This window comes from Phacochoerus africanus, chromosome 10 (assembly GCF_016906955.1).
Source record: "Phacochoerus africanus isolate WHEZ1 chromosome 10, ROS_Pafr_v1, whole genome shotgun sequence".
NCBI lineage: Eukaryota > Metazoa > Chordata > Mammalia > Artiodactyla > Suidae > Phacochoerus > Phacochoerus africanus.
Window position 1 is genome coordinate 33,457,023 of NC_062553.1, and position 13,626 is coordinate 33,470,648.

The 13,626-nt window shown below is 38.2% G+C and overlaps 1 protein-coding gene across 8 annotated transcripts in view; it reads right to left on the bottom strand.

Annotated features, from left to right (window-relative positions):
- Positions 1–13,626, bottom strand: part of ATP8A1 (ATPase phospholipid transporting 8A1) — a 252,441-nt gene that overhangs the window by 137,191 nt on the left and 101,624 nt on the right. For all 8 annotated transcript variants that reach the window (XR_007137501.1, XM_047798800.1, XM_047798799.1 and 5 more), the window contains 4 exons: positions 12,499–12,571; positions 10,263–10,368; positions 6,887–6,969; positions 3,504–3,553 (listed from right to left, as the gene is read on the bottom strand). Coding sequence is in view for 7 of the 8 variants with exons in the window: in XM_047798800.1 (XP_047654756.1) it covers positions 3,504–3,553; positions 6,887–6,969; positions 10,263–10,368; positions 12,499–12,571 (312 nt within the window). In the remaining variant the exon portion in view is untranslated. The remainder of the gene's footprint in view (positions 1–3,503; positions 3,554–6,886; positions 6,970–10,262; positions 10,369–12,498; positions 12,572–13,626) is intronic.

The window sequence follows — 13,626 nt, forward strand, 5'->3', positions numbered from 1 at the left end:
AACAGCCCTGCACATTTATCCACTGTAGCCCATCCACTCTCTCTTTTCTTGATGACGTGGAGAGAAAATACTTTTCCTATCAGAAACCTTCCTTTTACCACAATCCGTGCTGTGCATTTCACTTACCCCACTTACCTGGTCACCTCATTCCTAAGTCACGCTGCTCTCCCCGGAACCTGCATCTCCTCCTCCTAGAACCTTCTTAGCACTTCGGCATGGTCTAATCTCTCTCCTAAGAAACTCACCCCAATCAACCCAGCCCTCTGAGCTACATGAATGCTTTTATAACACTCTACTCCCCTGCATGGCTCAATTTCTCAGAACAATCACAGAAACACCTCTGGTTGTCTCTGCCTCCCCCCCAGTCATCTCCATCTTTCTTCTCTTCTCACCAGTTGCTGAACCTCTAAATCCCACAGGTACGTTCAGCTTCATCTTATCTGAGCTTGCAACAGTCCCTAACAAAGGTGAGCACTCGCTCCCAAAACTCACCCTTTTCTCTTGGCTTTGTGTTCCTGTCCTCTCTTTCTCTAACCACAAAGCAGTCTCTTCTGCTAATTCCCCTTTTTCTAATCAACCCTTAGAAGCCGGAGTTACTCACTGTTCAACCGTCAGCCTTTCTCATTTCCCTTACTCAATATTTTACTTCCAGGAGATCTAAATCACTGTCATGGCTTTAAATATCACTTACAGGAGTTCCCGTCGTGGCACAGTGGTTAACGAATCCGACTAGGAACCATGAGGTTGTGGGTTCCATCCCTGGCCTTGCTCAGTGGGTTAAGGATCCAGTACTGCCATAAGCTGTGGTGTAGGTCACAGATGCGGCTTGGATCCCGAGTAGGGCTACAGCTCCGATTAGACCCCTAGTCTGGGAACCTCCATATGCCGCGGGAGCGGCCTTAGAAAAGGCAAAAAGACAAAAATAAATAAACAAACAAACAAACAAACAAACAAATAGTATCACTTACAGGCCAATGACTACCAAACTTGTATTTTGGCCCGAGGCTTCTCTTTCCTGTGTCAGGCTCCCTATACTCAGCTGCCTACTTGATGCCTCCATCTGTCTATCTCACCCGCATCTAAACCTTAGTATTCAGACACCTCCTCCTTGGCATCTGCCCCGTATCCACCATCTGTGTAAACAGTACCTCTATCCACCCAGTCTCTCACGCCAGAAACACGAACCCCTCCCTTCTTTCTCCTGCAACATCCGTCCACTCCAATATCCTCCCGACATCCCTCCAAAGGGTATCTGGGTCCTGTCAACCTCACTTTCTTTCCCTACCGGGCTAGTCTAAACCACTAATGCCTTTCACACAGACTATTTTAATACCACCATATTCATTTTTCTCACTTTCACAGCATCTTGAAAGAGCCGCTAACTTTGCTTTCTTTTTGGCTGCACTCATGGCATGCAGAAGTCCCTAGGGCAGGGACAGAACCCATGCCACAGCTGCAATCTGAAGCACAGCAATGACAACGCTGGATTCTTAACCCTCTGTGCCATCAGGGAACTCCTAAATTTTGCTTTACTTTTCTTCAGGACACTTATCATTTACATAGTGCTTCTAAGCGTGTGTTTATATACAAACATATCCAAATGCTAACTGATACACTATTTATAATACATTACAGACATGATAGAAGTAGGCTTAGGAAAAACAGTCACTTTGATGTGGAAAAAAAAATGAGGGATATACTTTGGCAATACTCTATTACAGTCAATCATCCAACCTCTTATGAATTTTCCCTTGAGCTTTTCTGTGCATACAAGTAAAGAACACAGTGTTTAAATAATAAATTAGATAGACCCCCATTATTTCTGATATTAACCACTGGCACGTGGTCACACTCAACCAAGACAGCAACCAAAGCTGGTGCAGAAAAGGAAATGCCTCTTCTCATCAGTGTACAAGCTTGCCTTATGCAGGAGAAAGTTCAAGAAACAAGGTGGCCACTTTCTTCCTTGAACAGCAGCAATACTGGCTGGCTATGGCCTTAAAATTATTCTTAAGGGTCCTCTAAATGATGATGCAATCTTTAAAGACCCTCCTATTTATAGCTCAGGCCAATCTGTTTCCAGAAAGTAGGTTAAAAAATAGCAAATGCTAGAGGGGTTGTAGAGAAAAGAGAACCCTCCTGCTGGTGGGAATGTAAGCTGGTATAACCACCATGGAGAACAGTACAGAGGTACCTTAGAAAACTATACATAGAACTACCATATGACCCAGCAATCCTACTCTTGGGCATATATCCGGACAAAACTTTCCTTGAAAAAGACACATACACCTGCATGCTCATTGCAGCTCTATTCATGATAGCCAAGACATGAAACAACCCAAATGTCCACTGACAGACGACTAGATTAGGAAGATGTGGTATATATACACAATGGAATACTACTCAGCCATCAAAAAGAACAAAATAATGCCATTTGCAGCAACATGGATGGAACTAGACTCTCATACTGACTGAAGTACGTCAGCAAGAGAAAGACAAATACCATATGATATCACTTATATCTGGAATCTAATATATGACACAAATGAACCTTTCCATAGAAAAGAAACTCATGGACTTGGAGAATAAACTTGTGGTTGCCAAGGGGGAGGGGGAGGGAGTGGGATGGATGGGGAGCTTGGGGTTAATGGATGCAGACTATTGCCTTTGGAATGGATTAGCCATGAGATCCTGCTGTGTAGCACTGGGAACTATGTCTGGTCACTTATGACGGAGCATGATAATGTGAGAAAAAACAATATATATATGTATGTGTAATTGGGTCACCATGCTGTACAGTAAAAAATTGACAGAACACTGTAAACCAGCTATAACGGAAAAAAATAAGAATCATTGTAAATAAATAAATAAATAAATAGTTAAAAAAAAAAAAGAATGTAAGTTAGCTGAGAAACTACACAGTCAGTTTTATGGAAATAAAGAGCCCCAAACTCACAGAGATATCATTGATTATAATAGAAGGCCTCTCTTCTATGACGTAAAGACATAAAGTAAGTAGGATGATCTTGTTGCTTCTGCTATTTCCTACTAGATGGAAATTGGTCTTCTATCTAACAGAGAGCTGGATATGGTTTCTGAAAGCCTGAAGACAGCTAGATATACAATGAGCACGTAATTAGAATGGTGGGTTCCTAACACTGATTCACCTTCATTCTACATACATCTTGGAGCCTCTAAGTATAACAATGTTTCTAGATCACTATCTTGGTCTTTACCTTATAGCTGTGATGCAGACAGTGATGTTCAAAGATACTTTTTCACTGCCTCCAGGAGTCATGCCTTACAAGACTCTGATGAGCACTATTGATGATTTCCTTACAGATACGACAATTAAAAATTTTACTGAAGATTTTAATATTTTATCTAAATGAATTTAGTTAAAATAAAAATAACACATACTTTCCAGTTACTCCAAAGGGCAAAAATCAAAATGGAGAGAAAAATCTGTATCACACATACAAATCAAAGAGCAGATGTTTTACCTGGTGAACTCCAAGACATTGAGCAATTCATATCTTTCTTCCTGCCCCAGCTACGAAGAAAAGGAAAACGTGATTACAGAGAGTTGCAGGTATCTTTGGTTTCTTGGAAATAAACCCTGGTCCTGAAATTTGAGTGTTAAAAAAAATGCCACTACAAGTAAACTGTCCCTTCTGAAATATAACATCTTTAATTGAACTTACTTAATTTTCAGGTTAAGATGGTTAAGACCGAACATAACACATTAATTTTCTTTTTCTTTTTCTTTTTTTGTCTTTTTAGGGCCACACCTGCGGCATATGGAGGTTCCCAGGCTGGGGGCTGAATTAGAGCTGTAGCCACCAGCCTACACCACAGACAAAGCTACCTAAGATCCAAGCCACACCTTCGACCTCCACCACAGCTCATGGCAACACTGGATCGTTAACGCACTGAGTGAGGTCAGGGATTGAACCTGTGTCCTCATGGATCCTAGTCAGATATGTTTCCACCGAGCCATGATGAGAACTCCCAACACATTTAATTTTCATTCTTCTCAAAGTTCCACTAAAACTACAAAAAAACACTTAAAAATAAGGAAACACGTAATGGTAGGAAAGCAAGAAAAGAGAAAACAGCACTAAAAATTTGGAAGCAAGAAAACAGATCAGTGATAAATGCATCCTTAGTAGATACAAGAAGTTTTAAAGGCTGCAGTAGCTGTGGGAAAAGCTGAGAACTCACCTGATCTGTACCACAGGATCCCTAAAAGATGCAAGGAAGTGGAAAACCAGGCAGCTCGAGAATTGTGAGGTAAAGGAGGGGCCTCCAATAGGAGAACCAGAAAAGAGATCCTGGAAAAGCAGTTCTTGGCACTGGCTCTTCCAGTGAAGTGAGGAGACCAGAGGCTTTGCACTATAAAAGGTGGAATAGAGGCGCTTCTGACTTGCTGTTAGCTGACATAGTCGTAAGCATCATATCAGTGCTAAATGCTAGGCTCAGTGCCCCTAACCCCCTCCATTCTGGCAGCCAGATCTTCCAGGCAGAAATCAGAAGACTGCCCTCTGGGGAGTCCACAAACTGGAGAGAAATCCTAAAGGTACAGACAACCACAGCTTCCCAAACTTATCCCACTGGACCATCCCACAGTGAAGCCCAGGGCTGACAAGTACCCTCTTAAGCTCAGACCTGCCACACCAGCTTCACTCTTACCCATGAAAAAAACCAAAGGACGTCTCAAGGAAGGAACTGCTCACAGGCAGATGTCTGGTGTAACGTCACTGATAAAAATGCACAGGGGGAGTTCCTGTTGCGGCTCAGTGGAGATGAATCCGACTAGCATCCATGAGGATGTGGGTTCGATCCTTGGCCTCATTCAGTGGATTGGGGATCTGGTGTTGCTGTGGCTGTGGTGTAGGCCTGAAGCTGTGGCTCCGATTCGACCCCTAGCCTGGGAACTTCCATGTGCCACCGGTGCGGCCCTGAGAAGGCCTGGAACCATCAGTAACAGGTAGAAAGAAAATTAGGCAATTGGAAAAAAGATAAGAGATTTATCTTTAGGAAATAAAGAGAAAAAATTTACTTTCAGGAGATAATTTTGTATCTGGAAACACAATAATAAAAAAACCCTAAATACTGACTACGACAATGTTCTCCCAGGAATATTAGTACAGGCCTAACAACATAAACACTAAATAACACTTCTTAATGAGATACAATTTATATACAATCGAGTACAGAGATCCTAAATACGAGGTTCAGGGAAAACTATACAGTTTGACAAAGGTAACTTGGGGTAACCACGACCCCAGTTCAGACATGGAACATTTCCATCATCCCATAAATTCCTTTGTGCCCTTCTGAATCTTCACCCTGATGCTGAGGCAACCACCGTTCTGAATCACCACAAATCACTTTTTCCTGATCTTAAGCTGCGTAGACCTGAAAATAAGCTGTGTCTGGCTTTAAAAAATTTTTTTGCCCAACATAATGTTTCTGAGATCTACCAATGTGTTCTTTTCCTCTTGTTCATTTTTATTTTATTTTATTATATTTTATAGTTGCTTTACAATGTTGTGTTAGTCACGTGTACAGCAACACGATTCAGTTATACATATACACATATTCGATGCTGTTGAGCAATCAATGTTTTATTCTTTTTTATTGTTTAGATATTACACTGTATGAGTTTATCCATTCTCCTACTGATGGACATTTGGTTTGTTTCTAGTTTTTAGCTACTATGAATAAAGTTGCTATGAACATCCCATGAGACATCTCTCTGTGGACATATGCTTTCATTTCTCCTGGGTAAATAAGAGTACACTTGCTGGGTCAAGCACATGTTTATCTATACTGGAAAACTCTAAAAGGTTTTCCAAATGGATTGGACCATCTTATACATCCACTAGCAATGTATAGGTGATCCACCTGCTTTATATTCGCATTAACATTCAGGGCTGCCGATGTTTTTAATTTTGGGTGGGTGAGTAGTGGTATATCATTGAGACTTTAATTGCATTTCCCTGATGACTAATGATGTTTTTCATTGGCCATTTGCATATCTTCCTCTGTGAAATGTTTGATGAAGCCTTTTGGCCATTAAAAAATCTGATTCTGAATACCTACTTAACCAAACACTGTAATATAATTAGAATACCATTGTGAAGGGATGGTGAGTCAAGGGAAAAAACTCTTCATTTCAAATAAAGCAAGAGAAAGTCAGTAGATGTGTTTTAAATTTAAGAATCAAAACATATATCATTCATCACACATTTTTTTTGGAGGGAGTGGGAGGGATTGGGAGCTTGGGGTTATCAGATACAACTTAGAGTAGATTTACAAGGAGATCCTGCTGAGTAGCATTGAGAACTATGTCTAGATACTCATGTTGCAACAGAACAAAGGGTGGGGAAAAAAATGTATACATGTAAGGGTAACTTGATCCCCTTGCTGTACAGCGGGAAAATAAAATAAAAAAAAACTATCAGATGTAGAATTCCCGCTGTGGTACAACAGGATCAACAGCACATATGCAGCACCAGGACGAATGTGATCCGCAGCCTGGCACAGTGGGTTAAGGATCTGGAGTTGCTGTTGTGGCATAGGGTGCAATTGAAGCTCGGATCTGATCCCTGGCCCAGGAACTCCATATGCTGAGGGCAGCCAAAAAAAGAGAATATATATACACATACACACACACACACACACATATACATACACATACATACATATATATTCAAGATGTATAAATGCTTAAAGAAATAGCTAAAAGAATAGAAAGTGGTTGCTTCTGCAGAATGGCACCAGAGGAGGGAATCTCCATTTTATTATGAGCTTTTGGGTATTATTTTAGCTTTGAAATCCCACATATGCGTTAAGAGAGACTTAAAAATAAATAACTTACTGAATCTATGATCACTGAGTCAGGTGTTCTTCCAGTGAAAACAAAATTCAGTTGCTTGGCTGCTCTGACCAGGGCTCCCTCATCTGTTTTAGGAAAAGAAGCGAAAGCAAATACATGGTGAAAAAAAGTTATCCCAAACAGAAGAGAAATACATTACTGCAATACAATTTTCTGCTTAATTTTAAAAAGAATTAAAATTCTTGCTCCTTTTATTAAAATCCATTTCTTTTAAATTCCACAGCTATGCCAAAGGAATGAGTAGAATAATTATAAGCATCTGAGACATGAATAGACCCAGAGTCATATTTCTGAAGATTAAGTCTGCTAGCCAAACACACCTAAAAAAGATAATTTAAACGTACCCCTTGGTCCAGCATATTCTCTAGAAAATTTTTTCTTTTTTTTTTTAGGGCTGCACCTGCAGCTCATGGAGGTTCCCAGGCTAGGGATGGAATTGGAGGTTTAGTGGCTGGCCTACACTACAGCCGCAGCAATGCCAGATCCGAGCTGTGTGTGCAACCAACACCACAGCTAACGGCAATGCCAGATTCTTAACCCACTGAGCAAGGCCAGGAATTGAACCCACAACCTCATGGTTCCTAGTTGGATTCGTTTCTGCCATGCTACAATGGGCACTCCTAGAAAACTTTTCTCAAAAGTAGCGATGCATAAAAAATGAGGAAATCTTACATGTGCAACAACATGGGTAAGTCATTAAAGCATGATGCTAAGTGAAATAAGTCAGACAGAGAAAGACAAACAGTGAATGATATCACTTATATGAGGAATCGTAAAAAAAAAAAAGGTAAAAAAATCCCAAATTCATAGAAAAAGAGATCAGATGTGTTTATCAGAGATGGAGGGTGGAGGAAGGGGGAATTGGATAGAGGTGATCAAAAAATACAATTTTCCAGTTTATAAAAAAAATAAGTACTAGGGATACACTGATGTATGTCAATTATTTCTTAATAAAACTGGGAAAAAATGAATGACACATTGCCTTCTTAAGTTTGATCTTTTTCCTCCTAAAAATGTAGAAAAACTAATACTTACAACCACTATGGAAAACAGTATGGAGATACCTCAGAAAAGTAAATATAGAAGTACCATATGACCTAGCAATCCCACTCTTGGGCATATATCTAAACAAAACTCCTTGAAAAACACACATGCTCCCGCATGTTCACTGCAGCAGTATTCACAATAGCCAAGACACAGAAACAACCTAAATGTCCATCAACAGATGAATGGATTAAGAAGATGTTGTATATATACACAATGGAATACTACTCAGCCATAAAAAAGAATGAAATAATGCCACTTGCAGCAACATGGATGGAACTAGAGACTCTCATACTAAGTGAAGTAAGTCAGAAAGAGAAAGACAAATACCATATGATATCACATATCTGGAATCTAATATATGGCACAAATGCACCTTTCCATAAAAAATCAACTCATGGACTTAGAGAACAGACTTGTGGTTGTGGAGGGGGAGTGGGAGGGAGTGGGATGGATGGGGAGCTTGGGGTTAACAGATGCAAACTATTGCCTTTGGAATGGATAAGCAATGAGATCCTGCTGTATAGCACTGGGAACTATATATAATCACTTGTGATAGAGCATGATGGAGCATGATAATGTAAGAAAAAGAATGTATAGATGTATGTGTGACTGGGTCACTTTGCTGGACAGTAGAAAATTGACAGAACACTGTAAACCAACCATACTGGAAAAAATAAAAATCATTTAAAAGAAAAAAGAAAAACTAACACTACCAATATTTAAGGGTCAAATTAAATGGATATAAATGAATTGACTATTTTATTATATCAGACCTTCTTGTTTCTGAGGATAAAATGCAGGATAAGAAAACATTCACATAGTCTCTATCCCAATGTAAGAGGCAACATTTCTCTTTTTTTTGGAAACAAAATAGACATTTCTTTTTCTTGAATGATAGAAGCCCATCTTCAGATCATTGTTGAAAGAAAGAAATATATTCAAAACTTTTTTTAATACTTTTTTTTAAAAAATTACTCAAATGAATTTATCACATCTGTAGTTGTATAATGATCATCACAATCTAATTTCACAGGATTTCCATCCCACAGCCCAAGCACATCCCCCCCACCCCCCCAAAACTGTCTCCTCCGGAGACCCTAAGTTTTTCAGTGTCTGTGAGTCAGCATGTGTTCTGCAAAGTTCGGTCTCTCCTTTTTTCAGATTCCACATGTCAGTGAAAGCATTTGATGTTGGTGCCTCACTGTATGGCTGACTTCACTTAGCATGATAGTTTCTAGGTCCATCCATGTTAGAGGCAACATTTCTTATGCTTTTAAGGAATTTGGTACATTTTACGAGGTTGCCAGTGCTGGTTTAGAATATAGTTTAAAACACATAACAAACCTCCCCAAGTGTGTTCCTTCTATCCTGAAGTCTTACAATCATCAAATTGATTATTTACCCAATTTTACATTGAAAATAAGCTTAAATATGAAATACTTATAACTGTGCTAATACATACCTCATGGAATCCCTTCAAAAGTGTAAAACCTTCCTCATCTAAATAAATACACAGGGAGCTCCTTGGTTACCATTTCCAAAAGAAGAGGGCAAGGTTGGTGTTCTAAAATATGCACACTGGGAGTTCCTGTTGTGGCTCAGGGGAAACAAACCCGACTAGCAGTTGTGAGGATGTGGGTTCAATCCCTGGCTTTGCTCAGTGGGTTGAGGATCTGGCGTTGCTATGAGCTGTGATGTAGGTCACAGATGCAGCTCGGATCCCGAGTTGCTGTGGCTGTGGTATAGGCTGGCATGGGCAGCTACAGCTCCGATTCAACCCTTAGCCTGGGCACTTCCATGTGCTGCACGTGTGGACCTAAAAACCAAAATAAAATAAAATAAAATAAAATACACACTGTCTAGGCAAACAGATCTTCCTTTTCTTGTCTGCTTACATGCAAAAACAGTTATGACTAACAGTCTATTCTTAGTTTTTTACAAAGAAGGAAGAGCTTACTATGTGTATATAAAAAAGTATCATTTTTTTAACTTCTGTGATTTTGTTATTCAAATATCCACATAATTTATGTCATAAAACAAAAATTACACATATAAAGTTATATATTTTAAAATATGTTTAATTTTGAAAGCCAAAGTAACTTTTCTAATTAGTATGTAAATTTTTGTTTTTATTTATTATTATTTATTTCATTGAAATAGTTGATTTACAATGTTGTGTTAAACTTTTTGATCTAAAAAACGTAACTTGGTTATTCTACTTCTTCAAATTACATTGATTTTGTTTCTGAACCATCTCAAATTTCAGAACCATTTCCCAGCAAAAAAATGCATCGCAATTGCTCCGTTTTACCTGGAGATGCTGCTTGGTAAATAATCTTATCGCCTTCCCGCTCTGGTACTGCTGTGTGACAAACTGCCATCATCGTAAGAAATTCACATATTATAGGTGCAGTTGGCTGTAAGAAATAAACACATAATTTAGCCCTTTCCTGGAAACATTTTGACACTAATGATAGTACTACTACTTCATGTGTATCTATTAAGACTGCAGCTGTTAAATATTAAGGGTATGGGAGCCAAGAAGCCAACATCTATGAGAACAACAAGTATTTTTAACTAAAATCAATCATTCTTGCACCCTTGCATTCCTTTTTTTAACATTTATATAAAACCACTTTGTCTTGTTAAATAGAAACAGTATAGCAAAAAAGACAGTTATGGTTGAATCCTGTCATCAGAGGAGAGAAATCCTCAAGGGTTCTTTTACCTGGTTCTAATTTCTGATTGGATCTAAACTTTAGGCATCTAATCTCACTGTGGATCCACTATTTGGGTTTTGGTGATGACGGCAGGGGATTTCTCTGTCATGTTTTGTCCTCTGTCCAAAATGGCAACCTTAATCTGATATACATTTTATTAAATTAAAAAGGATTGACTGAGCAAGTCCTACATACAATGGACTCTTAGGGCCTGAGGAAGATGGGATTCTTTCTGCAAGGAGCTTAGAGTTTATAGAACAACAGCCAGATTTTAAACACTGACCATCTTTCTGTCTGGCTCCTGATGAAGAAAAATATCATTTGAATTAATAAAGGAAAACTATTCCTCTATGCTCTTAGACAAAAAAGTGATTAGAAAGGTAAACCAGAACTTTGTTTGAAAAAAACTGTTCAGGGTAGAATGGCAGACAAAACAGACAAGGTCCCTGCTGTGTGAAGCTTTGACCTGTGGGAAAAATAGACACATAGTAGATAAAATAGTACACAAGTATTATTTATTTATTTACAGTGTGAAAAGGGCTAAAAGGATAAAATGTACAAATATCATGTAATGTGATTTGGGCCAGTCTGAGGCTGTCCTTGAGACCATGTGATATTTAAGCTGATGGGGTTTTAGCCTCATGAAGAACTAAAAAAAGAGTTTTCCACCAAGCAGGAAGCACACGTGACTGCAAAGGTCCTAAAAGAGGAAAGAATGAAGCATTCTGAGCAAATGAAAAAAGAGGTTGAAGTGAGGTCGGTGACTTAGGTAGGGGCTGGATCGTATAACTCTGCAAACTGAGAGGGAAGCCAGGGCATGGTTTTTAAACAGAGGATGATGGGGCCTGATTTCCATCTGTATCAGTCCAGTTGCTGTGTGCAACAAGACTTGGAGGGGGATACAAATAGAAACTAGGAGAATGGGTGGGTAGGAGCCTCTTAACAGTAATTCCCCTGGAGGGAACCGGTAGTCTGGACTGGGTAGAGAAAGTGAGAATGAAGTGACAAAGACATTCTGGAAGTATTCTAGAAGTTATACTGACAAGGGCTTAGTGACTCATTATAGACCTAGAGTTGGAGGCGAAGGAGGTATCAAAAGCAACCCCAAGTCCCTCGAAGAAGTAATAAGACAGGTGATGGTGCAATTTACTGACCCTGAGAACACAGGGAAGAGGAGGGGTTTAGGTCTAGGTTTTGTGGATCTTGAAGCCCATGTTTTGTTGAGGCAAAAATACCCACATGAATACATTGCTAGAGCCCTGCCCTGGGGCACACGTGGTACGTCTACCAGTGCTAGGAAGGGACCAGGTTTTGGGGTGATGATCATGAGTTCAAGTTTGGACATATTGAGCCTGAAGCCACTGTGAGAAAAAGTTCTGGGGTGTAAACTTGGAAGACCCTATCATTTGATCAGGTGGCATTTTAGTAAGTATTGATAACTTCATACATGGCATGTTCAAACTGGTGGCAGATGTCCGAATTTCTTATTGCATAGATTTGGCACTGGTCTATAATTTTGAGCAGGTAATTCACTTTTATAGCTATTTTAAAATTGTTAACGTGTTGTTTCACACAAATAAGGCTCTAGAATTAATACACAATGTTTAGAAAACTAGAATACTGATTACTGATAATGTTAAAAACTAACTTTGAGCAACTATGAATTCATGTTGGTCAAGTAAAAATAATTTAGAAATAAGAAGTTTTGATAATTATTAAAATGATTATGAAAGCAAAAAAGGAATATATAAACATGGAAGATAATTCAGAGAAACACTCATTAGTTTTCATTTACCAATGAAAAGATAATGGTGATACGTTGCTTACATGATTATTTTGGAGGTTTTCCAGAAGTGATAAATCGCTAAATGTTTTTTCATCTCCGAACTGCGAGCTCTGCCTAAAAGGGGAAAAAAATTGGAGGAAACTTGGTTTGTTTATACAAGCCCACTGATCTGTTTGTAAGTTACTGTTAAACAAAATCGTTATGCCTGTAAACCTTTAATAGATTAAATATAATTTACTCTGCATTTCTAAATAAGACACCACAGATTTCATGACTCAATTACAAAATATTTTCAAACATTCTAAAATGTGAAAGCCTTCAAGAGTGTAATGAAAAATAGTATTTTACAGTTCATTTTCCTGGAATAAATTTATGTTGTAGTCACATGAAGTTTAAAAATATTAATTTTAAAAATGTAACAAAATACCTGCAATTGAATTTTTACTTCTACAATTTTTCCAAGTTTTAAAAATTTTAAGAATTAATGGAGTTCCTAAAAAGTAATATTCTTTAACTTTAGCCATGAGAAATCTTTAAAGTGACTAATACTATATGATTATCATATGAAACAAAAATAATAATTACAATTTCATCAATATCTATCACTAACAAATATTTGATACATTTAGTTACATAGCACATTTATTCTGTATGTGTACATAAGGAGAATAAGCCATAAAAGTGTATGGGATTGTGTGTTGTGGCTGTGTTCAGATCAGCAAACTTGAACTTCTTATGAAACAAATCAAATCAGAATTGCCTCTATAATCTAGATATTACTAATCTCATAACCATGCAATTTAATATCAAAATGTTGAGATTCAAAGAAAAGACAAGGAACATTTAAGTGGACATGTCAAACCCCAAGGGTATACTTTTCAATATTCAGTGAAAACACATAAGTTTAAAGCTTTTGTGCTCAGAAGGAAATTTCAGAATTCACTGAGGAAAAAAAATGTGCCCAATACTAAATAACTGTAATCCAGAAAGATTTTAATCACAATTTTTGCAGGTTACAAAGAGTATTATCAATGTCAGTGTGTCACATCATATTTAAAACATTTTTGTATTTTAAAGCTAGCTGCTTGAAAGGAAGGAGAAATCATTGGGAAAAAAAAGAATCTGAAATAATTGAACATAAACTGTATTGTCAATACATGCATTTTTCC